A 27,996-nucleotide genomic window follows, 5' to 3' on the forward strand; every position below is an offset into this window, starting at 1 on the left:
TACGTTAAATAAATACATTACAGGTCAAATTTAAACTTAAATTATTATTTGTGATAGTCTTGATTCGACAAAAGTGAGAAAAAGTAAAAATCGATAATTTTTGAGTCCAAAGGCAAAAATAGTCATTTTACGTCCCGGATAGTACGAAAGATCTGACAATGTCACGAAGAATCATAACGCATGTTAAATGATATTTTAAAAGTTTATGATGAAAATATGAGAGTTAATGATTTATTATCAAGTTGTGCAATTTTTACTGTTAAAATACTATTTTTCGAATGTGGAAAGGACACAATATTTTATGATTAAAAAAAAAGGAAATTTTTTTTGAAGGGTTTGAATTGACTGTGACAAAAGGATATGATATATGTTTATTGGGAATATTTTGAACGAGAAGGCCCTAGAGGGAGCCTTTTACTGGAGAAGGCCTCAGAGGGAGCCCAATGATCGTATTTCCATTTTACATCGTTGCCTAGTGCCCGTCCCCATGCGCAATGGTGAGCTAAGACTGATCAGCCGACCACATGATACAACTAGTTATTTTTAAGGATCAAACTTCTCCCAAAACGATAAATGATGGAAAGCTTTATAATTTGACGATTTATGATTAAATTATACTTACAAATTTATGTAAGATTATTTTGAATAAAAGTATGATTTTTAATACTTGTGCTTGTATATGTATTATTTGTTAATCATGTTTAGAACGTGCTAAGTCATCAGACTCACTAGGTTTGAATATTGCAGGTGAGGATGAGATTGAGGGAGTCGCTGAAGCTTGAGTGGATCGTGTCCGGCAGTACACTCTCGAGGGACATTATTTTCCACATTATCTTGATAGTTGAAGTTTTGAAATAAGGATTTTAATAACGAATTATTTAGAGATATTTATGCTTTATTTTGAAGTTATTTTGATCATATTAAAGGTTGACATATGATTTTTATTTATTGACGATTTATGGATGTTTATGCACTTTAAATTTTTTTATGTTAAATTAATTTTGGATTTTTGAAATGTAGTCTAAGAAATTTTTGATTTTGAATAAATAAAAAAAATTAGTAGGATTTTAATGTTTAAAAGTATTGGACGTTTCAATTGTTATCAGAGCCAAGGATCCCTATGGAGTTGTGTTACTGCCACTCCGAGAAGCTCAAGAAGTCACACCTCAAGTATGTGAGTTTTTACTGCGTTAGATTTCCTATGTTGGACTTTAAATGATTTTATGATACATGATCTAGAGGTTAGATGCATGTTTCATTTAAAATATTAAATGCATGTTGGTTACATGGTATGAATGATTTTTACAGAGATGCCTCCTAAACGGGTTCTTCATATTGATAATGAGGATAAGCAGAGGAGTAGATTCTACCGCCTCTACCTAATCAGGATGCTAGTGCCCGTGTACTAGCCAGTATGGGTCGTTTACTAGAGAAGCACGTGGGAAATTGTGTGAGGGTCCCACCGGAAGTTGTCTATGAGCGATTTAGGAGGATGGATCTCGCGGATTTTTCTGGCACTACTAATCCATTCGTGTTCGTGGCTGAGGGATGGATCAGATCTTTAGAGGTGATCTTTTGATATATTGAAATGGCGGACGCTGAACGAGTTCTTTGTACCATATATCTGCTGAAGGGCGATGCTTCCTTACGGTGGGAGGGAGTGGACCGATGAGTGAACCTAGAGACACTGACATGGGAGGACTTCAAGAGGATATTCTATGATAAATATTTCACTGCTGATGTTCGTTCGAGGATGAAGAGAGAGTATATAAGTCTCCGTCAGGGGGATTTATCTGTTGCTGAGTTTGTGCATATGTTTGATAGGGGCTGTCATTTTGTGCCCTTGATTGCCAATGATGCTGCGGAAAAGTTACAACATTTCTTGGATGGTTTGAAGCCACGATTCGTCCAGATGTGATGCTGACTGATCCTATTGACTATACTACTGCTGTTGTTAAGGCCTTTCGAGCTGAGCAGTCTCTGAAAGACATTGACTGGGAGATGCAGCGCAAGAGGAACAGTGCCCAGCAATCAAGTCAGCAGAACAAGAAGCCGTTTACGGGACCATCAAAGCGGCCATGATAGTACAAACCACAAGGACAACCACCTAAAGAAAACACCCTGAAATCTATTGAGAAGCCACTTTGCAAAGAGTGTGATCGCCATCACTACGGCAAGTGCATGTGGGGCAGCGACAAGTGCTTCAAGTGCGGAGGAATGGGGCATAAAGCTGGTGATTGCCAAAAGCTTAAACCACCCATGACTGGAAGGGCTTAAATTATGCATGCTGAGCAAGCGGAGCCAGACACTACACTTATTACAGGTTCTCCTTCTATTTAAGCATTTTATATTGCTTTATTGTTTGAGATAAAAGCATGGATGCAAGAATTAAATTAAGACGCATTGAAATTGATGATTTAGAATTACATGTTTGAAATTCTACGGTATTAGGCATAAATTTTTTGCAAACATTGGCTATAGGGATCAAATTGTAGAAGATCAAAAACTTAAGGGACTAAATAGCAATTTTTAAAAATTTATGAAGAAAAGTTTGACAAATTCGAAAATTCCTTGGACTAAATTGCAAATTTTTGGAATTTTAAGGGGTCATTTGGAAATTTTCGAAAATTAAGGGGTTGAAATGCTAATATGGGAAATTATAAGAGCCTAGATGATTGTAAATTTCTAAATTTTATGGACTTAATCGAGTATAATACAAATATTATCAGGACGAATTTTGTTACCGGGCACTACTACTTACACTTTGCTGGATTCTGGAGTTACGCATTCTTTCATATCTGAATCTTTCGTGAAACAATTGGGAATCTTTCCAGTGAAAGTAGAGTCGGGATTCAGAGTTACAGTGCCTTCTGGCGAACATATGGTCTCTACAAGCATGATTAAGGATGTGGGGCTCAAATTGCAAAAGAATGTTGTACAAGCAGACCTTATTGTATTACCAATGCCCGAGTTCGACATTATTTTGGGCATTGATTGCCTCACACTGAAAGGAGCTGCTATTGATTTTCAGCGGAGGCCTGTATCCATTAGACAGCCTTACTAACTCAGCACATTTCCTACCCACGAAGATGACTTTTTCCATGACACAACATGCGGATATATATATTCGAGATATAGTCAGACTGCGTGGAATTCCTGTCTCTATAGTGTCGAACAGAGACACACGATTCACTTCATCATTGTGGAAGAGTTTACTTGCGGGTTTGGGAACTAAACTACTATTCAGTACCGCATTTCATCCTCAGGAAGACGGCCAGTCTGAGAGAGTCATACAAATTTTAGAGGATCCCAAACCTGTGTGATCGTTTTCCAAGGGAGTTGGGAACCGAAACTACCTCTAGTGGAGTTGACCTACAACAACAACTATCAGTCATCTATAAGAATGGCTCCATACGAGGCACTCTACGGAAGAAAATGTAGATCGCCTATCCATTGGGACGAGGTAGGAGAAAAGGCTACGATGGGACCCGATATAGTTCAGCACATTCCAGGAATGGTCGCCAAGATCCGAGACAACATGAGAACTGCTCAAAGTCGACAGAAGAGCTACGCAGACAAAAGAAGACGAGATCTCGAGTTTTCAGTAGGTGATCACGTGTTTATAAAGATAACACCTATGAAGGGTGTTATGAGATTTGACAAGAAAGGAAAACTTAGTCCAAATTAATCGGACCATTTGAGGTATTCAAAAGAGTGGGAGAATTAACATATCGATTGGCGTTGCCACCTAATCTTGAACGAGTCCACAATGTCTTCCACATATCGATGCTCTGTAAATACATGTCAAACCCTTCACATATACTGAACTTTGAGCCACTGCAACTTGCACCCAACTTGTCCTACGAGGAGAAGCCTACTCAAATCTTGGGTAGACAAAAGGAGAAGGTTGCGGAACACGGTGATAAAATTGGTCAAAGTCAAGTGGCTGAATCACTCGAAGGAAGAAGCCACTTGAGAGATCGATTCATAGTTAAGAAGTCGTTACCCCGAATTTTTCGGTAGGTCTTAATTTCGAGGGTGAAATTTTATTTAAGAGGGGAGGATTTGTAACGTTTAAAAGTCAGCCAATACAAACCACATGCATGCAAATGTGCTAAATTGCTGAATTTTTTTATTTAATTGATTCTAAATGCTCATTTGATGTATATTACATGATTCAAGGTCTAATTGCATGATTAAATAATTAGATTGCATGATTTCATTAGCATTGAAGATTTTATCCGAATATTCGACAATAGGCTGGGGAAAAGAGATCGGGGACGACCAAGATAAAATATTTTTTTCATTAAATATTTTCAAGGCTTGTTAATATGATTAAATTTTATAAAAATGGCAGAGCCCAAATTATGTTACGAGACGAGCAAAATTTTATTCGGGAAGTCGGTTTTGGTCAAACGAGGGACTTTTAAAGGACCAAAAGTATTATTTTTTAAAACTGATTTTTATAAACTTTTGTTCTTCAATTAAATAGTTGTTATTGAGCCTAATTTACCTAAGATTAGTAGGCCCATTTGCTCCTAAATACAAAGTTAACCTAAGCTCATTAGCATAAAAATTTTAAATCTTTAAAATAGAAACCTAGGGTCTTTCTTGAACTCATAGCAGCCGAAAATTTCACACACAACACACACCATATTTTCGAAAATTTGAGGATGAAAAACAAGGAGTCTTCATCGCCCGTTCATCATTCTTCGCACCCCACACCAACTATCGTATATTCGAGCGTTTTAAAACGCAAAGGCATGCTTCTAAACTTCCTTGACTCATCATTAAATCATATTATGCTTGTTTTAATTATATTTGGATGAAAAATATTGAAGCATGAACCGTTTAAAGATAGAACAAGTATTTTCAACTTTAGCGCCTCAGATTCGACGACTGTCCTCACTGTACCAAGACGAGTCTTTCCAGCGTGCTTATGTCCTCACTCACACGCACCCTAGGAAACTTCCCAGGAGGTCACCCATCCCAAAATGGCCCCAAGTCAAGCACGCTTAACTTTGGAGTTCTTATGTGATCAGCTACCGAAAATAAGATGCACCTTCTTGATATGAGTAGTACAAATCAAATCTTTTAAGGCATCTTCAACTGTACAGTCCATTACATTGAACAGTCTCGGAATCCCTCTCATTCCGATGTGGGATCGGTTCATTCATGTTCCCTCCAACTAGAAGCCTGCCAGGAGCCGCTCATTGTCCGTGCAACCTCATGGCACCGGCGATCACCCCCCGCCCTCTTCGGCCCCGGGCCTCACATGCCCACCAGCTTCCGCTTGGTTCGTCTCCGAACCACACCGTACAAAGAGAGGTCGGCTCTGATACCACTTGTAACGCTTCAGATTCGATGACTGTCCTCACTGTACCAAGACGAGTCTTTCCAGCGTGCTTATGTTCTCACTCACATGCACCCTAGGAAACTTCCCAGGAGGTCACCCATCCCAAAATTGCCCCAAGTCAAGCACGCTTAACTTTTGAATTCTTATGTGATCAGCTACCGAAAAGAAGATGCACCTTCGTGATATGAGTAGTACAAATTAAATCTTTTAAGGCATCTTCAACTGTATAGTCCATTACATTGAACAGTCTCGGAATCCCTCTCATTCCGGTGTGGGATCGGTTCATTCATGTTCCCTCCACCTAGAAGCCTGCCAGGAGCCGCTCATTGTCCGTGCAACCTCATGGCACCGGCGATCACCCCCTGCCCTCTTCGCCCCCGAGCCTCACATGCCCACCAGCTTCCGCTTGGTTCGTCCTCGAACCACACCGTACAAAGAGAGGTCGGCTCTGATACCAGTTGTAACGCCTCAGATTCGACGACTGTCCTCACTGTACCAAGACGAGTATTTCCAGCGTGCTTATGTCCTCACTCACACGCACCCTAGGAAACTTCTCAGGAGGTCACCCATCCCAAAATTGCCCCAAGTCAAGCATGCTTAACTCTGGAGTTCTTATGTGATCAGCTACCGAAAAGAAGATGCACCTTCGTGATATGAGTAGTACAAATCAAATCTTTTAAGGCATCTTCAACTGTACAGTCCATTACATTGAACAGTCTCGGAATCCCTCTCATTCCGGTGTGGGATCGGTTCATTCATGTTCCCTCCACCTAGAAGCCTGCCAGGAGCCGCTTATTGTCCGTGCAACCTCATGGCACCGGCGATCACCCCCCGCCCTCTTCGGCCCCGGGCCTCACATCAACGTTTTGTGATTTTACGCATGTTTTGAAAACGTTATGATTCCTTAGGACACTCTGCCTATGGGAGGTGTTTAAGGGATAGGAAAAGAGTCGTTAAGGGACAGCACGAGGGCTGGAGTTAGGCTTGGCTAGGAAAAAAGAACCTAGGGTTTCCTACGTGTGCCACACGATTATGGGCTCGGCTGCGTGCGGCTCGGCTAGAACTGGGGCAGGGGCTGTGCTGGGTGTGGTATGGGGTTAGGAAGAGTCCTAGCATGGCTAGGACTCATGGTTAGCAGCTAGGGTGGATTCCACAAGGGGTAGGACTCTTCCCCATGCACGCAATAGTGCGATTTCTGAGGGAAGGGCTCCGGATCGGCTGGGACTGGCTAGGCTAGTCCATTAGGGTCTAGAGGATGCTCCAAGGATGGTTAAGTGCGATTGGGGTCGTTGGTTGGAGGATTAGGAACACCAGATTTTTTAAAAATAAATTTGGGTCTGCCTAGAACTGTTCCTGACATGTGCGCGCACTTCAGCCGCACAATCTGTACGCGGCAGCCGCGCTCCGCGCGCACGCACAACAAGCGCACAGCTCACCCTCCAGCACTCGATCATGTCGGTCAGCTGGCGGGCGGCGCGGGCAGTGCTCGAGAACGTCTCGGGCACGATTTTACCCCGACAATAATTTTGATAAAATTAATTTCTTACAAAATAAATAATTGAAATATTATTTAATTATTTATGGTAAAAGGTGTTTAAAAGAAATTTAATTTTTTGAAATTAAATAAAAGTGTTTTTTAAATTTGATAATTATGACGGTTAGTGATAATTTACGAGATACACGACTTATTGATAATATGTTATATTATCGGATTTATATAATATATGATATTATATGTTAAAAGGATTATCGAGAGCCATGAACAATGTGCTAGGTGTATGTTATGATATTTTGTGTTGTAATTATGATTATTTGACAATTAAAAGTGGACTTGGTTTATGAGCTGTTTCCACCCCCTAAATTTGTATCCCAATAATGTAAATATTAGAATTAGTGGGAGATTAAGATTTGTAGACGGTGGGTCCGATCCTCGGAAGGAGTTTTGAAGATCGAAGACATGTAAAATATTGGAAGCTTATGTAATATTGCATTTGCATCCCTGAATTTAGCTTGATTATTGACATGGTTCCTATGTGGCTCGCACAGATCAATTAGCTCTCGATTTTTGATCATATTTTATTATTTATTATTTGTGATGTATGTGATATATTATAAAAAATCAGTACGTGCGTGATTATTAACATAATAACAAGAGTTGCAAAAATCTGGGAATCATACAAACAATCATGACACTAGTTTTAAAATTAATGATGAGACAAATTTTTAAAATTAAAAGGCCTCATTTTGGATGAGATCCAAAATTTAAATCAAGCTCATTAAAAGGATAACTAAATGAAACTTTAATAATTCATTGCCTTCTATCAGCGGTGGTTGCATGATGAACGCTACCCGCAGTCAGTGTCTGGCTCATATTATTGAGGAGGCCTGAATGCCGGAAAGTTGTGACTTCCACGGATATATTAGATGTGAACTACGTGGAACTCCCATGAATTCGGCTCATATTATTGGGGGATCTCATGACGACCGTCCACTAAAGTTCAACATTGATGGCCAGGCATGAAACGTGAAGAGAAAGGGGATTATATTACTGGACCCTCCTCAAACGCGAGGCAAAATTACGCAATGGTTGCAAAGAATTACAATTGGGCTCTACCTTTTGGAAGTTATGATTGGCTGATATTATTGAGATCATAATTTCACAATTGGGCATTACGTACTCACTAAGGAAATTAGATTTCTTGTTTTTTAATAAATGGTGGTGAGAATGTCAAAATAGTTGGAGGCAATTCGTAAAAACAAAAGTCCATATTTTACGTCTTACAAAATATTTTAAAATAGTCAATAACATTTATTCTGTTTACATATCAGTATATTTATTTATGATTTCGTAACACATTCCTATTTATTTGTTCATTCCAACTTCATTACCTTTCCCGATGACCATTCAAGGTATGGGTATGTATATTTAAGGAAATATAAGTCTGAAGCATTTGAAAGTTTCAAAGAATTCAGAGCAGAAGTCGAGAAATAGTTAGGAAAGAGTATTAAAACACTACGACCAGATCGAGGTGGAGAATACTTGAGTACTGATTCAAGACTACCTTAAAGAGAATGAGATTCCCTCACAGTATACTCCCCCTGCCACACCCCAATTGATTGGTGTATCAAAACGTCGTAATCGGACATTGATGGACATGGTCCGATCTATGATGGGATTCACGGATTTTCCACCATCCCTTTGGGGATATGAACAGAAAAGTTGTTGAATCAAGTCTATAAAAAGGCAGTGGATAAAACTCTATATGAGATAAGGATGAGAAAGCCATCCAAATAATCTTACTTAAGAATATGGGGATGTCCTGCTTACGTGAAGCAGGCAGTGGGAGACAAATTGGATAGTAGAGCTAATTTGTGCTACTTTGTGGGATATCCAAAGAACTTTGTTGGATTTTACTTTTATTATTCTAGTGAAACAAAGATGTTTGTTTCAAGGAATGCCACCTTATTAGAGAAGGAGTTTCTATTAGATAGAAAAAGCAGGATGATATAACTCGATGAGATTCGAGAACCACCCACTACAAAAGTAATAGAACACACACCCCAACAACCAATCAAAGAAACACAAGCTCCTAAGAGATCCAAAAGGATCTCAAGGCCACCTAATAGGTTGAGCTTGCTTCTTGAAGAAGGCCAAGGTGAGCCCACTCCTGGATGTGATCCAAGAAAATTTAAGGAAGCATTGTCTGATGTCGATTAATCTAAATGGCTTGAAGCCATGCAGTCTGAGATGGACTCCATGTATTCGAACCAAGTATGGTCCAATGTAGATCCCACTGAAGAAATCTTTCCCATAGGATTCAAATGAATTTACAAAAAGAAATTTAGAGCGGATGGGAAGGTGGTGACCTTCAAAGGTAGATTGGTAGCAAAAAGATATACTCAAAGACAAGGTATTGACTATGAGGAAACTTTTTCACCAGTCGCAATGTTCAAATTCATAGGATACTGCTAGCCACAACAGCATGGTATGGCTATAAAATATGGCAGATGGATGTGAAAACAACGTTCCTTAATGGGTATATTAAGGAAGAGATTTACATGTCTCAACCTGAAGGATTCAAATCAGTAGGAAGTGAGCATAAAGTATGCTAACTTCATAATTCCATTTATGGACTCAAGCAGGTATGAAGGAGCTGGAACCTTAGATTTGACGACATTATCAAAGAGTTTGATTTTGCCAAGAATCCTAAGGAACCTTGTGTATACAAAAAGGTCGGTGGGCGTGCAATATATTCCAAGTACTTTATGTTGATGACATACTACTTATTGGGAATGATGTAGGGATGTTTCAGTCAACTAAAGTATGGTTAGCTGGTAAGTTCTCCATGAAAGATATGGGTGAAGCATCATAAGTATTAGGAATAAAGATTTATAGGGATAGATAAAGGAGGATGCTAGGGTTCACCCAATTCACATTTATCGATACCATACTAACGATATTCTCTATGGAGGAGTCCAAGAGAGGATATCTCCCAATGTTTCATGGTGTGACTCTATCCAAGTCTATGGGCCCTAAGACTGATGAAGAGATAAAGACTGAAACGTCTGCTACTCGTTTTCTTAAAACGTACTAGAATTTTTTTTCAAACCTCACATAGCATTCGGCCGAACCATAAAATATTTTTGATATCATTTTAAAATAAATCAACCAACTATAATTTGAAAACCAAAAGAAATAGCTTATCATAAAATTACTTAACATTTTACTAAATCTAAAAATAACGTTTGAAAAGTATAGCTCATGTTATAACCTCTAAAAAATCACTCATAAATAAATCGTCGTAAAAATATCTTTAACATCAGTTAAAATCATAAATCATAACTAGTGCGGAAAACTAGCGTCGGTCCTCGGGATATGTGCACCTTCAGTCCAGTCAGATCAACCATTAAGACCTCCATAATCATTATTATCATAATCACCTACATCAATCACACTTAGTGGGTCTAAAGACTCAACACACCATAATCTTGATAAAAAGTAATACATATACAGATCACATACAACAGTGAAAAATACTTGTACTTAAAATATCATTTTCATGAAGATGAATAAACTTTAAACATAATCAATTTCATAAACATTTTCATGATGCATAAACATTAAATAAAAACATTTTAATAATGATGCATCAACTTTAAACATAAACATTTTTATATCCTTTTCGTAAATATTTTCATATCATCCTCAACATATTCATATGAACATGCATAACATAAACCTCAATATTTTTCCTTTTCCTCATTTCATAAAATAAATCCTTTCATCATGAGCATATGAATATTTCCTTTTTATTGATCGTTAATTGTGACTTTCCTCAAACCTCAAAAAGTCGATGGATCCCTCTACACGAAACCGCAGTACTGGGCGGCGGGGGACACCAGCAAAACTCTCACCGGTCAACTGAGCCCTGGCCTATCCTCATCGAATGGAAATACGATCGTCGGGCTCCCTCTGAGGTCGGCTCCCAAAAATGGGCTCCCTCTGGGGCCTTTTCCTTCACGATATTCCTATTCTTACCTCAAATCCTCATATCCTCAATAGTCTCAATTACTTCATTCCCTTCAACGTTTTACATTTTCATCACTTTATAAAAATCATGTATTTAATATCCTTTTCCTTTTAAAAACAAGCATGCAACATATCTTTTAACGTTATCGATTTCACATAAAAATCCATAAACATTTTAAAAGAAACCTTTTAACATATAAAATCCATAAATCTTTTAAATAAATATTTGAACCTCATAAACATTTAAAATAAGCATTTAAATCATAAACATTTTAACATATTAAATCATAACCTTTTAAAATAACATTTTGACATAATAAATAGTAAACATTTAAAATGTCAATTTGACATAATAAATCATAAACATTTAAAATCAATCAAATAAAAATTCGTAAACATTTGGAATAATAATTTTAGCATATAAAACAGGATTCAGGACACTGCCATGATGTTTACTAATTATTTAAGCTTACATGAATTTTCTCATAATTTTATTTAGCTTAAATCGATGACTTTTAAATTAATCTTTAAATCTAACATATTAATGCGTTTCAATCCCGAATTAAACCAAACCTTAATATAAAATTCTCAAATTAAAAACTTAGACTTTTAATAATTATTTGAGCTTAAATATAATTTTCCATAATTTTATAAACCTTAAAACTAGGCGTTTCAATTAATTCGTTAATTAGAGTTTCGTGCTGCGATTAAATTCCGGATAAATCCAAAACTCATTATTTTGATCCCAAATTTTAAACATAGCATATTTATTATTTATTATACTCTTCCAAGTCATGAGCCACCCCCGTGGACTCATGGATTCAATTTTAGAATTTTAATTTTCGTTTTTGACACCTTATCGAACATACCGAGCTTATGTTCTTGTACAACAAACACAAACTCATGTTCCTTCTCGCTACCCATGGTTCCAGCTTATTTCTATTCCTTGTGAAGCTATTTAGGTGTGTTCTAGGACCCTTAAACTTGTGTATAAACATGCTTAATCATATCATAATTCATGGCAGCCCCTTTAACACTACAAAACATGATTTTGGAACCAAAATTCAAGAGTTTAGGACATGTATCTTCATGATTATGAAAATAACAGATTTTTGTGACTTGTTTCATGCAAATTCATAACCAATTTCATAATATGGTGTGATGATGAGTAAAGAAAGAATATCGCGTTCCTTTGCGTATTTTACGTGCGAATTTACGTTGACGATTGCGAAGAACGGCGACGACGGGACCTTGGCTTGGAACCCTTGAAGCTTCTTCGAATTTTCTTCAAATTATTGTGTGTGTGTGTCGTGTACCTTGTTTTGAAAGAGTTTGAATCTGATTGTGGGTGTGTGGCCGTGAGTATGTAGGGTTAAGGGTGGGGTTTAACATATTTTATAGTCTAATTAATCACTAATTAGGCTTAGGTCCATTAAATAAATAAATTAGGCCCATTAGTGCTTAATTAGAATTTTAAAAATAGTTTTGTTTAAATAAGTTTTTGAATTTATTAGCCGGGTTGCCAAAACATTTGCATTTTTGTTGAAAAACCAACACCGATAAAATTTTCGTCCCGGCGTTTAAAATCAACTCAAAACCCCATATTTTCAAAAATAAGAAAAAGCATCACCCTTAATAATTAAAAACAAATAACCAATAAATTTTTTTTTTCTATTTTTCAGCCTTTGTTCTTCGTTCCTCGATCGCAACTCGAATATCCTTTAAAAATTACATTTTAATGCAACCATGTATTTTAAACATGCAAATATGCACCACATAATTAATTAATGCAATTAAAAAATTTAATTAAAATACACAAAGAATTTAATAATTGTATGCATATGGTTCGCGTGGACCTTTAAATTTTCGAGGCGTTACAAAAACCATGAGCCTGATTCCATATGCGTCTGTTATAGGCAGTATTATGTATGGTGTGATATCTACTAGACTTGATATTGCATATGCACTGAGTGTCGCAAGCAGATATCAGTCGAATCCCGGTCTACTACATTGGAAAGCAGTGAAGGACATTCTTAAGTACTTGAAAAGAGTTAAGAATTTGTTTTTAGCATATGAAATTGGAGAACTAAAATTGGAAGACTACACTGATTCTAGTTACCAATCAAATGTGGATGATTTGAAATCGACCTTTAGATTCATATTCAAACTCAATGGTGGTGTTGTCTCTTGGACGAATTCCAAACAAGACACCACAACGGATTCAACCACTGAAGCCGAATACATAGCTGCATCGGCTGCAGCAAAGGAGGTTGTTTCGATGAAAAAATTTCATCCAAGAGTTGGGTTTCATTCGTCAACCAGTTAATCCAGTCCCGGTCTACTGTGACAACACCGGTGCTGTTGCGCAAGCAAGGGAACCTAGGTCTCATCATAGATCTAAACATATACTGAGGATGAAACATCCACTACTTTTAAACATTAAAATCCTACTAATTTTTTTTATTCCAAATCGAAACTTGCATTGACAACATTTCCAAACTCCAAAATTAATTTCGCATCAAAAAATTTGAAGTGCATAAAAATCCCTATATCGTCAATTAACAAAAATCATACGTCAACCTTTAACATGATCAAAACTAACTCAAAATAAAGCATAAATATCTCTAAATAATTCGTTAAAAAAATCCTTATTTCAAAACTTCAACTATCAAGCTATAGTGCGGAAAACAATGTCCCTCGGGAGTGTACTTCCGGACTCGATCAACTCAAGCGTCAACGCCTCCCTCAATCTCATCCTCACCTGCAACATTCAAACTCAGTGAGTCTAATGAATCAGCATGTTTATGTTATAAACATAAGTAACAAATAATACATATTCAAGCACATGTATTAAAAAACATACTTTTATTCAAAATAAGCTAGCATAAATTTTTAAGCATAATTTTATCATAAATCGTCAAATCATAAAGCTTTCTATCATTTATCATTTTGGGTGAAATTTGATCCTTGAAAGTGACTAGCTATATCATGTGGTCGATTGATCAGTCTTAGCTAACCATTTCACAAGGGGACGGGCACTAGGCACCGATTTAAAATGAAAATACGATCGTTGGGCTCGCTCTAGGACTTCTCTCGTAAACGGGCTCCCTCTAGGCCATCTCCCTAACTATATTCCAAATAATCATATATCATATCCTTTTTGTCACAGTCAATTCACATCCTTCAAAATATTTTTCTTTTCTTTTTAATCAGAAAATATCGTGTATTTTCCACATTCGAAAAATAGCATTTTAACAGTAAAAATTGCACAGCTTTATCATAAATTATAAAATCCGATATTTTCAGCATATACATTTTAAAATATCATTTAACATGTATTATGATTCTTCAGGACACTGCCAGACCTTTCGTACTACTCGTGACGTAAAATGACCATTTTGCCCTTGTACTCAAAATTCTCAATTTTGAATTTTTCTCAGTTTTGTTGACACAAGACTATCCCAAATAATTATTTAAGCTTAAATTTGACTTTTAATAATTTTATTTAACGTAAACTCGGGCTATTTTATTTAATTCCAAAATTACTAAACTGTGAAGCATTTAATTCCTAAATTAATTCAAACTTAAATATTTTAATCCCAAACTTTAAACATGAACTTTTCCTTCCTTAAACAACCCCTTGAGCCATGAGCCACCCCCGTGGACCCATGGTTCGACGTGCAAAAAGTAAATATTTTTTTTTAGGTATGCTACATGTTTTGTGACCAATTATGAACGGGTTTGGAAGCCGGTGAACGTGGCCGGGGACCTCTCCACTCCGATAAAGCATGACTAGGTTTAGATCAAGATTGGAAAGCGGTAAAGCATGACTAGGGACCAATCCACCCGGTAAAGCACGATCGGGGATCTCATGTATGTGGTAGTGTACATCCTTGTTAGCCCAGTACTGTGGTTTAGTCTTATCAGGCGCATTGCTTTGAAACATATCTCTACGCAAAATGATGATGATTATGTATTTTCACGTATGTATGATGCAAGTATTTTTATGAAAATGTTTATGAAACGTTTTGCGATATGATGGCACGTATATGTTTGTGTAAGTTCGTTCAAGTTTAAGTATGCACGCTCTTTTTTAAAATGCATGTAGTTTTAATATGTATTACTTGTTATTCTCAGTTTATACATGTTGAGTCATTAGACTCACTAGACTTGATCGATGCAGGTAAGGACGAGTTTGAGGAGGCGAGAGGTGGGGACCAGTGAGTCGGCTCGAACTGCGCGGAAGCTCAACCTGAGGACCGCCTATGTTTTCAAGAATTTTAAAGCATGTTAATTTAGTTACTCAGATTTTATAAAACTATTTCCTGATTTTTAAACGAGTACCTTTTTGGCAAATTTTTTTGTAATCAATTTTATTTCAAATATTTTAAACGATCAATTTATTTTTATCACTATTTGAAAGATTATTGTTTATCTTAGAATTTTATTTATTTTTACGCAAATTTTAAATATTTCAAAATATTATACGTTAGAGTTGGTATCAGAGCCAGGTTCTTGTAAAGGGTTATGCCTACTGCCATTTGCGAGAAGCTCACGAAGTCACGCCTCAAGTCTGTAAGTTTTAAATTTTAAAATTCTTTCATGTAGTAAGCATCAAGTCATGATTTCAAGATGTACATGTTTTAAGCTCGAATTACGTGTATCTTATGATATAGATATTATGTTCTTGCATGATGGGTTTACGTGTTGGGTAAATATTGAAACAGTATGCCTCCTAGACGTATGGTTGCCCGTGGAGCAAGGGATGAGAATATAGAAGCTCGGGATGGGGAGACGGCCACTCCTCGTCCACGACTAGATATGAGATGCTTGCAGGGATGACTCAGTTCTTCGCACAGTTTGCGGGGAACCAGACTGCAGTAGACACGAGGGCGAGGCCCAGACCAGAAGAAGTTTATGAGAGGTTCAGGAGGATGGACCCAAATGAATTCTTGGGGCTACTGACCCGATGATAGCTTAGGGATGGATTAAGTCCATCGAAGTAATTTTTGCTTTCATGGAGCTGCAGGATGCAGACAGGGTCAAGTGTGCCACTTTCCTGCTGACAGGAGACGCCAGACTGTGGTAGGAGAGCGCATCTGTGTCACTGAACTTTCAAACACTGACTTTCACTTGTTTCAACAAGCTCTTCTACTCCAAGTACTTCATTGAGGAAGTACGCTCTGGCATTACCAGGGAATTCATGACGTTGCGACAGGAAGACATCAGCGTGGCAGAATTTGTCAGGAAATTTGGGCGGTGGTGTCACTTTGTACCCCTCATTGCGAATGATGCCCGGGAGAAGCTGAGGTATTTTATTGATGGTTTACGGCCGATCTTGTGTCGTAATGTTCGAGTGGCTGGTCTTACTACCTATGTCATTACTGTATCTAGAGCCTTGTCGGCAAAACAGGACCAAAGGGACATCGAGAATGACAGGCAGGGCAAAAGGCCCTATCAGGCACCCCAGCAACAACAGCAGTTCAAGAGGCCTTTCTAGGGACAGCAGGGGAATAGGCCATTTCAGGGACCGTCCAAAGGAAAGGGTCCTATTCCTCAGCAGAAGGCTCCTCAGAGGCCTGTGGAGAACCCGGTGTGCCCGAAGTGCCACCGCAAGAATGCGGGACAGTGTTTATGGGGAACGGGAAAATTCTTTAAGTGTGGAGGAAGCGATCACATGCTGAAGGACTGCCCGCAGTGGAGACAGCCGACCCAAGGGAGAGTGTTTGCCATACAGGCAGAGGGAGCAATCCTAGAAACGACCCTGTTGATTGAAAATATCTTTATAAAAAGAGTAGCCACGAAGGCCTTGATAGATTCCGAGGCCAATCACTCTTTTATCTCGGAGACGTTCACTAATCACTTAAATGTCTAGTCCATTGGACTCGACGTGAACTACTCAGTGACAGTCCCATCAGGAGAAGAATTATTAGCTAGTAGGATGGTCAAAGATATTGATCTGGAACTGCAGCCCCACCTAGTGTATTCTGATCTGATTGTATTGTCGATGTCAGAGTTTGACATTATCTTGGGAATGAACTGGATAACGAAGAACAGAGTCCCCATTGACTTTCAGAAGAGATCACGGTTGGTAAGACCGTTGGGCATGGAGCAATTTCTCTTTGGGCCGGATAGATGGAGGAATTTCCCTTGCATGATCTCTTGCATGCAGGTACGGAGACTTATTCATAAGGAGTGTGAGGCTTTCTTGGCCAGTATTACTTCCGTAACTGACATACCCACTCTGTCGATATCTGATGAACCAGTAGTAAGATATTTTCCTGACGTTTTTCCTGATGACGTCACAGGCCTTCCACCGGAGAGAGAGGTGGAGTTTGTCATTGACCTTGTGACAGGCACCGTGCCAATCTCTAAGGCATCGTACCGTTTAGCTCCAGCTGATATGTTAGATCTCAAAGAACAAATACAAGAGTTCCTAGATAAAGAATCCATCCGCCCTAGTTTATCACAATGGGGTGCACCAGTGCTCCTCGTAAAGAAGAAAGATGGGAGCATGAGATTGTGTATCGAAGACCGAGAACTGAACAAGGTAACAATCAAGAACAAATATTCACTACCAAGGATCGACGATTTATTCGATCAGTTTCAGGGAGATACAGTGTTCTCTAAGATAGATCTACGATCTGGGTGTCATCCGCTGAAAGTAAAAGAAGAAGATGTTCATAAGACAACCTTCAGAACTAGATATGGGCATTACGAGTTCTTAGTGATGCCGTTTGGATTGATGAATGCTCCGTATCCACCGAAATTCCTATTGTTGATATAATGCGCCTCATCAAGAATATGTGGTACTTCAATAACAACCGATGCATTTTCAACCTCTGGTGTACTAACTTTATTCATAGCTGCAATTTGAGTTGTTAAAGCTGAAACTTGTGCGGTCAGTGATGTAATATGATCTACGGCATAAATTCCAGCTGGTTTCTTTACTCCTGACCTCTCAGACGGCCACTGATAACTGTTAATGGTCATCTGTTCAAGCAAATCATATGCTTGATCAGGTGATTTGGCAAATATCATGCCACCAACTGCTGCATCCACAGTGCCTCTTTTTTGTCCATTCAAACCATTGTCAAACAATTCAATCTGTACCCAATCTTCAAAACCATGGTTTGGACACCTCCTCAACAACTCTTTATACCGTTCCCATGCCTCATATAATTGTTCAAAGTCAGTTTGCCTAAAAGTATTTATCTCAATCTTCAATTGTGCAGACTTCGGAGGTGGAAAATATTTAGCAAGAAACTTGGTTGCTAACTCCTGTCATGTAGTGATACTCCCCAAAGGAAGCGATTGGAGCCATCCTCTTGCTTGGTCCCTAAGAGAAAAAGGAAACAAGCGCAATCGAATTATATCATCAGAAACACCATTTATCTTTACCGTGTCAGTGATTTCAATGAATGTTTGGAGATGTAAATAAGGATCTGCAGTAGCGGCTCCCCAAATTGGTTCAGTTGAACCATGTTTATCAATGCGGGCTTGAGCTCAAAGTTGTTTGCATAAATAGTCCCTCGTGCTATGCCCGATAATAAGCATTTAGTACCGGCCTAAAATGAACTCTGATGGGTATTGTAGGGGGTGGATTTTCGTTATCTCTGTTGTCAGCCATTGTTTGAATCACTTTTCTTCTTGCCTTTCTTAATCTTCTTGTGGTTCTTTCGATCTCGGGATCAAAGATAAGCAAGTCAAGATTTTGCGATCTTCGCATGCACTGTCAAACAAAGATAAGAAACAAATCAATGTTTAATGTAATACAATAAAAGCAGCTCTAAATTAAAATCTAGACTAATTTTGGTAACAATACAAATATAAATTTAAAATAAATATCCCCGGCAACGGCGCCAAAAACTTGTTGCGTGTTTTCTTGATTGCTCGCAAGCGCATGATGTCAAATTATAGTAAAATGTATTTTTGAGTGCAAGTGTCGATCCCACGAGGAATGTGTATATAAATGTATATTAGTACTTGTGATTAAAATAGTCTCGACTTTATTTAGAATAATCAATTAAAAGATTTGTTTGCAAGAATATCTAAATTGAAAATGGATTTAAATGTAACACCAATTTATATCAATTAACAATGGAATAAAAGATCTAGAGGTCCGATTTCACGCAACTGTCAACCATGTGTAATTTCTTGTAGCTATGTTATAAAAATCCTTCTTATTCATTAGCCAAGAATCCTATAATTATCTACTCCCTCTCCCGAGTGTTAAGTAGACTGTAATTATCTAAAAATTGATTGCAACATTCCCATCAACAATCTATAAATAAATAACACAACAAGCACTAGATTCTCTATGGGCTTCGATAGCATTATAGGCCCTCCCGAACTCTATAAATACCATTGATGTATTTTTCTCATTTCTTATTTATAATTTCCTCTTCCGAATGATAAATTGTAAACTTATAAATCATTCAAATTATGGCCAATAAATTGAAAGCATTAAGATTAGAACAATACAAATGAATAATATGAAGAACTTAAATAGCTTAGTTCATAGATTCTAACACATGGTTTCTAGTTTTGTTCCATCTTTCCTCTAGAAATAAAAATTAGTTCATAATAACACAAGCAAAATGACAAAATATGGTTTTAAAACAAGACATATCAACTGAAAAATAAAAGAAAGAAGAACTTAGAACAAGAGTTTGAAGTGCTGATTCCGTCCCCGGAGTTGTGAAAAAGGTTTCCCAAGAACTTGATGAACTTGGATCTTCAATCCTCTAGCAGCAGCCTCTACTCATTCCTTGGCTCCCCAAAACCCTATATGGTAAGTAAATGATGTCTTTTTATAGTCCCAGACAAGCCTCAATTCGTAGCACACCAAAATCTTGGACTTCCATGCGCAGCACACCAAAATACATATTTTCCGGATTCTGTCTTGCAAGGAGCGCGGATGCGGTCAAGAGGACACCGCGGGTGTGGTGTTGGTTCTAGTGTGCGCGCGCTGGTGCGGTATGGATTTTAGCACAGGTGCGGTGTAAAGATGAACGCGGGTGCGATATAGCCTCTGTATTTTTTTTATCTTTTGCACTTTCCAATTCAACACTTTAATACTCCAAACTCTCATTCTAAGCTTCCAAACTACAACAATAAAAACAACAACAAATCACATAAAACATGCTCACGAATCATAAAATTTCAAGTTAAAAACAAGTAATAAAAGTGCAATAAATTGCACTTATCAAACTCCCCCAAACTTAGGATTTTGCTAGTCCCGAGCAAAACAAAACAACACAAACAAACAAGTCATGAAATACTTTAAAGAACTTGGCCTTAAGATAATTTAATGAACTCTTCATGCATTCATTATTCAATATATGACAAGTCAAAACAATCCAATCAATTTTTCATTCGGATATAATCATGAAATCGGTTAATTTTCTAAACTTCTAATCTCTTCAACTCATGTTTCAAAACATTGTCAATTGATTTCAATTTTTACAAACACAATCAAGAGATCTTTTTCGGTAAAAATTGGGTTCAAAGCAATATTCATTCAAGAAAGAAGTACCCAATAAATATTTGATGCAATGAGGTGTGTGTAAAATTGATCAAGATTCGTACTCAATGTAAGTGTTTATCGATTGTCCATAGGCTTGATTCTCTCAATCCCTCTCCACTAGTATATTGGACAACTATGACTTGGTCAATAGGATTTGCAATGCTTGTAATGTTAGGCCTTGGGTCATGGCTACAAATGAAGATTTGGAATTCAAATAAGGGAGTAAGTTGAATTTTTAGCTCTTTTGCAAACTCTATTTTTTTTCTTTTATCTCCATTTTTTATTCATTTCATCTCGCTCTCTTTTTTTTCCTTTTTTTTTCCAACTTCTTCAATGAACTTTTCTTTTGTAGGAGAATTTCAATATTTTTTTAATCCTTTGAATTCTTACTCCCTTGATAAGGTAGGAAATTAATGTTTAAGATATTCAACGGGGTGGTAAATGTGGGATATTTGAAAAGATATCGAATGGGGGTCTTTTACACATATTTCGCCTCGAGTGTTGTTTGGATAGTTCTAGACAAAATCTCAATTCACCAACACAGAGTAGAATCTAATCATCGTGAAAAATAGTGTCTCAATGTATCAACCAAATACATATATATTCAAAAGAAAAGTGATTGGCTTCCAAGAAATTTCAAGAACACAATTCTTTTCTCATATAGGCTCAAGAAGGCTTCAAATGAATATTTATGAACAATATAAATAGGCCCAAATAAAATCAAAGATTGCCTCAATCATATATGTGTTTGCAAAAAATTTATTTCAATGTCAAATGAAAATCACAGAGTTTTTGTTATAAGTCTCAAACTTACCAAATCTCATGATTGTTCTCTAAATTTTTCCAACTGATTGATGAACATGAATGAAATACATGACCTTTCTTCTCAATACACAAATTTTGTTCATCATTGGCCATTTTCAAAAATTTTCATGACTACGACACTACAAACACACAAGGAAATAACTCAATAGTAAATAAAATACTCAAATAAAACTAAATGACACTACAAACACACAAGCTAAAATAATCCTCCAAACTTAAATATGTGCATCGCCCTCGATGAAAATGATTGTGAAAGTTAGGGGAATACACATACCTCGGGCAATGACCGTCAGCGGTCATTTCCATCCTCATCATCTGCTCCTTGTTGTGGTGGGTGGTACTCTGGCGGATCATATGCGGGCGGCCATTGCGGAGGTTGTGGAAATGGATTACCTGATGTGGAAGCTGATGGAAATTGTTGAGCCAATACAGATGTGAAATCCATCATATAATCCATGAATGTATCGGTCCTAAACTGAAACTCGTCCATGTCTTGACGTTGTTGGCGCATCTCTTCTTCCAAATGAGTTAATCGATCTCGCACATTTCTTGGTTGCGGTTGTGTTTGTTGTTGTTGGGCCTGAGCATGGGCATGTCGTTCAGCAGCTCTTCTGTTGAATTCTCTCTGAGCTTGACGTGTATCTTGTTGATCAGATGTCAGTGACATATGTGGTTGAATTACCACAATTGCATTTTTTGGTTTCAACAATTCTTCATTTGCTGCCCAAGTCACTCCCGCATAATGGAATAGGTCTGTGATAAGAGAAGGGTGGAGGAGTCCACTAGGAGAGTTACCTTTTGCATAATCTAGCATTGAGTTCTGAAGCAATTGACCTAAATCAATCTTATTTCCCGTTAAGATGCAAAAAATCAAGATTGCCCTCTCCTTGATGACGGTAGTAGTATGGTCAGTAGGCTTAATCCTAGCCAAAATGAAGGAATACCACTCTTTGGCAACATTTTTCAGACCACATTTAGCTAGGCTTAAATGTACATCTTCTCTCATTCGCCACTCCGCTCCCTCAATGCAAATAGTCTGAAGAATGTTATTATAATCAACTTCCTCGGTCCGATATTCTTCATATTCATCATGCATTACTGGAGGGATACCATACATCGTGTTGATGGTATGAGCATCAAAAGCTACCATCTTTCCTCGCACCAAAACTTTCAAGTGATCATGCTTAACCTTAAGGTTAGCATAAAATTCTCGTACCAACGAAATAACCGCATCCTGTGGTGGCTTGCCAAACTCCTCCCAATGCCTAGCAGTAAGCATTAATCCGATCTCGGTTCGTGGGAAGCTCAGGTCAAATCCCCTCTCTTTCACAATGCTCTTATTCAAAAATTTAGCATAATTTTCCTCCGTCTTCTCTTCCCAAAACTTGTGAGCATCATAATTCGCAGACGAGGATGCACCCTTTGATTGTTTTTTCTTGGAGGCATTTTGTCGAACACTTTAAAAGCACCAACTTCCCCTTCAATCCAATTCACTAAACTTGATGATTTTTCACTCCCCCAAACTTATTAATCACAATAACTACAACTCAACAATATACACACCAATCCAATCAACTCCAATCAACAATGTCAAGAATGCACTCCACTAAAAATTTAATATTTCTTTCATAACCAATAGCACCAATATATTTGAATTTCAAAACCAATGTAGTATGGATTTGCTCACCTTTAGTGTTGAAATTTGTCTTGGAAGAACAAAATCAAAGCTCCAATCAATCCTTGGTGTACAAATTTCGAGCCCCCTTTTCACACCCTAGGTTTGGTGTTGAATTTGTGGAATGAAGATGGATATTTGATTAAATGAATTGAAGGTATGTATGTGTGGAGTGGGAAATGTGTTCTTGGAAGAAAAAAATCGAGTGTGGAATGTGTTCTTGAGATAATATTGTGAAGTGAAGGAGAAATGTTCTTCGGTTATGTCCAATGTGCGCCTCTTTCAGAATTTAAAACCATCGACCGATGGTTTGGTCTAGAACATACCGCGGGTGCGGTGTAGCTACTGGAATTTTTTTATTTTCGACCTTCAGCGACCGCGGGTGCGGTGCTTAGCTTACCGCAGGTGCGGTGTGGTTTCTGGAAAACTATCGCAGGTGCACTACAAAATAGGCCGCGGGTGCGCTTTGCCTACTGGAAATTTTAATTCTTCATAAAGCAAACACCGCAGGTGCGCTGCAAAAACTAACGCGGGTGCGGTTTAGTCTCTGTCAAACCAACGCCGGTGCGCTCAATAACGGACCGCGGGTGCACTCTTTGAAATTGTTTTCTCCTCTAATTGTTAGTCCTGAAAAACACAATCGGTATTTATAAGATTTGGGGGAATACAAGAACACACTAAACCAAAAAATACACAATCAAACAATAAAAATACAAGAATAAAAGAAAAACTGAAAACGAAATGCAATAAAGAAACAAAAATTTGGGTTGCCTCTCAAAAAGCGCTTGGTTTAACGTCGTCATCCCGACTGCGACCAGTCTAGATCAAGTTGATCGGCCCATAGGAATGTTGTCAAGATGCTGTACTTCAGTCCCATAATAATGCTTGATCCGTTGTCCATTTACTTTAAACGTTCGTCCATCATTGCACTTTAGCTCAATGGCTCCATATGGTTGGACTGATTCTATTATAAATGGCCCCGATCATCTTGATTTTAGCTTACCAAGAAATAATTTGAGGCGTGAATTGAACAACAATACTTGTTGTCCGGGCTCGAAATTTCTATGCAAGATATGGTTGTCGTGCCACTTCTTTGTCTTCTCCTTGTAGATCTTTGCGTTCTCATAAGCCTCATTTCTGAACTCCTCCATCTCATTCAATTGCAATAGCCGCTGCTCACCAGATGCTTCCATGTCAAAGTTGAGTTTTTTTCACGGCCCAAAAAGCTCTGTGTTCCAATTCCAGTGGTAAGTGACAGGCCTTACCAAAGACCAACCTATAGGGTGACATCCCAATAGGTGTCTTGTATGCCGTTCTGTACGCCCATAAGGCATCATCCAGCTTTAGTGCCCAATCCTTCCAGTTTGTCTTCACCGTTTTCTTTAATATCTGCTTAATCTCCCGGTTGGATACTTCGGCTTGTCCATTTGCTTGTGGGTGGTATGCCAAGGTCACCTTATGCTTCACATCATATTTAGCCAAAAGTGAGTTAAAGATTTTGTTACAAAAATGTGTACCTTCATCACTAATTATGGCTCTTGGTGTCCCAAATCTTGTGAAGATGTTCCTGTGAACAAACTTAACAACCACTCGAGCATCATTAGTATTGGTGGCAATTGCTTCCACCCATTTTGACACGTAATCCACAGCAAGCAAAATATAAGATTGACCAAAAGAAGATGAGAATGGTCCCATGAAGTCAATACCCCAAACATCAAAAAGTTCAACTTCCAAAATATTGGTTTATGGGAACTCATGGCGTCTAGAAATATTGCCAACCCTTTGGCATCTGTCACATGACTTGGCTAAGGTATAACTATCTTTGAACAAAGTAGGCAAATAAAAACCAGATTGTAATACCTTTGCTGCTGTTCTTGATGCTCCAAAGTGGCCACCATATGGTGAAGAGTGGCATTGTTCAAGAATAACTTTCGCTTCTTCCTCCGCTACGCATCTTCTAATCATCTGATCAGCACATCTCTTGAAGACGTATGGATCATCCCATAAGTAAAACTTTGCATCGTGAAAGAACTTCGTCTTTTGGTGATAACTCAAATCTGGAGGGAGAGTACCAAAAGACAAGATATTAGCTATATCAGCAAACCAAGGGAGTATAGGATTTACCTCAAACAGCTGTTCATCTGGGAATGCTTCTTTTATGGTTCCTTCATCTATTTTATCTTCAAGTTCGAGCCGTGACAAGTGGTCAGCAACTTGATTTTCACACCGCTTCCTATCCTTCACTTCAAAATCAAACTCTTGGAGCAATAAAATCCACCTTATCAAGCGTGGTTTTGCATCCTTCTTGGCAAATAGGTATCAAATAGCTACATGGTCCGTTGATATAGGGGGATTTTACTTGTTTTTCTTATCTTATTATGTCGCATTGTGTTGCATTTATCATTTAGATTGCATGCATTTTGTATTATTTTAGCATAATTCATGTTTTAATGTGTTTATGCCTCTAGTTGGTGAAAGTGCAGGTGAATCGTGCATAAACTGAAAATTTGAGAAAAAAAATCGAAAGCCATCCGCCTGGGCGCAAATTCATATCCGCCCGGGCGCCTGAGAGCTGTGATAAAAGCAATTTTTGCGAAAGTCATCCGCCCGGGCGGAAACTTATGTCCTCCCGGGCGCGTCAAAGAAACATGCAAATACAGAATCTGCGAAGACCATCCGCCCAGGCGAAAACTTATGCCCGCCCGGGCGCGTCTCTATTTTTGGAAAAAATTGTGGACGATTCCTTATCTTAATTCTTAATGGAGAGGATATGGTTGGGGGGAGGCACGAAAAAGGGATCATTCCGACTTCCATTGAGCAGCCGCCACAAGCTTTGGAGAGGATTTTTGCGCTTGGATTGAAGATTCGAAGCTTTCCAGGCGTCGTTCTTTGCAATTTTCATCAATTCTAATATTTCTAATTTAGTTTCTATCTTTTAACCATTGTTTTTCTGATTTCAATCATGAATTCTAGTAGCTAAACTTTATTATTTGTTGGGATTTAAGGGGATCCTACCCCGAACTTTGATTTAAATTAATTTACATATCGATTTTTGATGTATTCTTGATTATACTATTGTCTTATCGTGTTGTTAAAGCGTAGCTAACTTTAATAACGTTTTTATATTGCGAGTGAGTTCGAGAGAATAACTTCTGATAGGAACGAGTAGTATAATCCATGGATCTACAATTTACATAGATATATGAAATTGGATACGCTCCGATAGTCATAGTCTTAAGGGTGGAAAACTAAGGGATTTCATAAATCGAAATGCAATTCACTCTTGATAAATAATTAAAGACATTTAATTACTTCATTGAGTAAAATAAGTTTGGCATAGCTCGAGAGAGTGTGTTCAATTGAATAGGAAATCCTGTCGGAAGCATATAATCATTATCGAACGAATTAATTAATTCATGAGGGGTAGGTGAACCGAAATTCCCAACAAATTCATTTCTTATTGAATTTTACTCAACCATTTTAGACATTATATTTCATTACTTGATTTTGAATAATTTTATTTGCATGTTTATTTGATTAGAGTGGTAATAAACAACCAATCAATTTTCGTTGCTAAAGATTTAATAACTGAAAATAATAATTGTCAAATAGAGTCTTCAGTGGAACGATACTCGTACTCACGTACATTATACTATTACTTGACATCGTGCACTTATGATTAATTTTTGAGCATATAAAACCATATTTTTATTAAGGATTTCACAGTGCAAGTTTTGCTCGATCAAGTTTTTGGCGTCGTTGCCGGGGACTGTTAATCGACAATTTTATTTTCAATTATTTACTTTAGCATTCTCTATTTTACTTTATTTGACACCTTCAATTTCTTCGCAGGTACCTCTCTTGTGCATGCCAAGGTCTCTAGAGTCAGAACTAGAGATATTCGATCCCGAGATTGAAATAACCTTACGCAGGAGACGACAACAGCAGAGGCTTAAAGACATAATGAACAGGAACGAACGTGAGGAGTACCATCACAAAGATCTAAGGGTCGAAGAGCCAAGGCGCATACCCATGCTTGAGTATGCGCAACCGTCACTTGATGGAACGTGTCCAAGCATAGTGCGACCAACCGTCAGGGCAAACCAGTTTGAGATCAAGCCAGCCATAATTCAAATGATCCAGAACACTGTCCAATTTGGGGGAAATGCGCTAGATGATCCGAACACTCACATCGCCGACTTCTTAGAAATTTGCGATACTTTTAAATTTAATGGGTTTTCAGATGATGCTGTTAGACTACGTTTATTTCCGTTCTCTTTGCGTGGTAAAGCTAAATCGTGGTTAAATTGTTTGCCTGTAGGTTAAATCACAACTTGGGAAGATATGGCCAAGGTATTCCTCTCGAAATACTTTCCTCCATCAAAAACCATGAAGCTGCGAGCGGACATAACCACCTTCTCTCAATTTGAGTAGGAGTCACTCTATGAGGCTTGGGAATGCTACAAAGATTTATTGCGAAGATGCCCACATCATGAGTTACCTCTTGGGTTAGTTGTCCAAACTTTTTACTATGGGTTAATTTCCTCTAACCGTACCATGATAGATGCTGCGGCGTGTGGAAATCTGTTGAGGAAAACGACCGAGGAAGGATACGAGTTACTAGAGGAGATGGCTGTTAGCAGCTATCACCCTCAATCTGAGAGGAACACTCAGCGAAGAAATGCAGGAGTACATCAGGTAACTGATTTTTCAGCTGTCACTGCACAATTAGAAGCACTTAACAGGAAAATAGACAGCATGAACGTAAACGGGACATCAATGCGCCTGCAAGAGATATTTTGTGAAAAATGCGGAGGAGAACACTATGTTAAGGACTGTCAAGACAGTGGTCCTTTCTATGTGAACGAGGAGGCATCGGTGAATCAAGTGGGGGTTCAAAGCCGTCCAAGGAATGATCCTTATTCAAGTACATACCATCCTGGAGACAACACCCCAAATTCTCATGGGGTGGTCAAGGCAGTCAGACTCGACCACAAGGAGGACAGCAGTACAGTAAGCAACCGATGTATCGACATGAGCCTCGAGAAGAAAAGTCCAATTTGGAGCAGATGATGTCCAAG

The 27,996-nt window shown here is 38.1% G+C and overlaps 2 protein-coding genes across 2 annotated transcripts; both read left to right on the plus strand.

The window, feature by feature from the left end:
• Nucleotides 1–2,217: 2,217 nt before the first annotated feature.
• Nucleotides 2,218–3,064, plus strand: LOC142504952 (uncharacterized). The gene is made up of 2 exons (XM_075617788.1): nucleotides 2,218–2,233; nucleotides 2,730–3,064. The coding sequence occupies exons 1-2, from the start codon at nucleotides 2,218–2,220 to the stop codon at nucleotides 3,062–3,064; spliced, it is 351 nt and encodes a 116-aa protein (XP_075473903.1).
• Nucleotides 3,065–12,771: 9,707 nt separating this feature from the next.
• Nucleotides 12,772–13,212, plus strand: LOC142504953 (secreted RxLR effector protein 161-like). Its single transcript, XM_075617789.1, has one exon. The coding sequence runs from the start codon at nucleotides 12,772–12,774 to the stop codon at nucleotides 13,210–13,212; it is 441 nt and encodes a 146-aa protein (XP_075473904.1).
• Nucleotides 13,213–27,996: the final 14,784 nt, after the last annotated feature.

This window comes from Primulina tabacum, chromosome 10, assembly GCF_025594145.1.
Source record: "Primulina tabacum isolate GXHZ01 chromosome 10, ASM2559414v2, whole genome shotgun sequence".
Classification (NCBI taxonomy): domain Eukaryota; kingdom Viridiplantae; phylum Streptophyta; class Magnoliopsida; order Lamiales; family Gesneriaceae; genus Primulina; species Primulina tabacum.

Coding starts and splice junctions, on each gene's coding strand:
- LOC142504953 (XM_075617789.1), top strand. CDS start 12,772: ATGAGCCTGATTCCATATGCGTCTGTTATAGGCAGTATTATGTATGGT.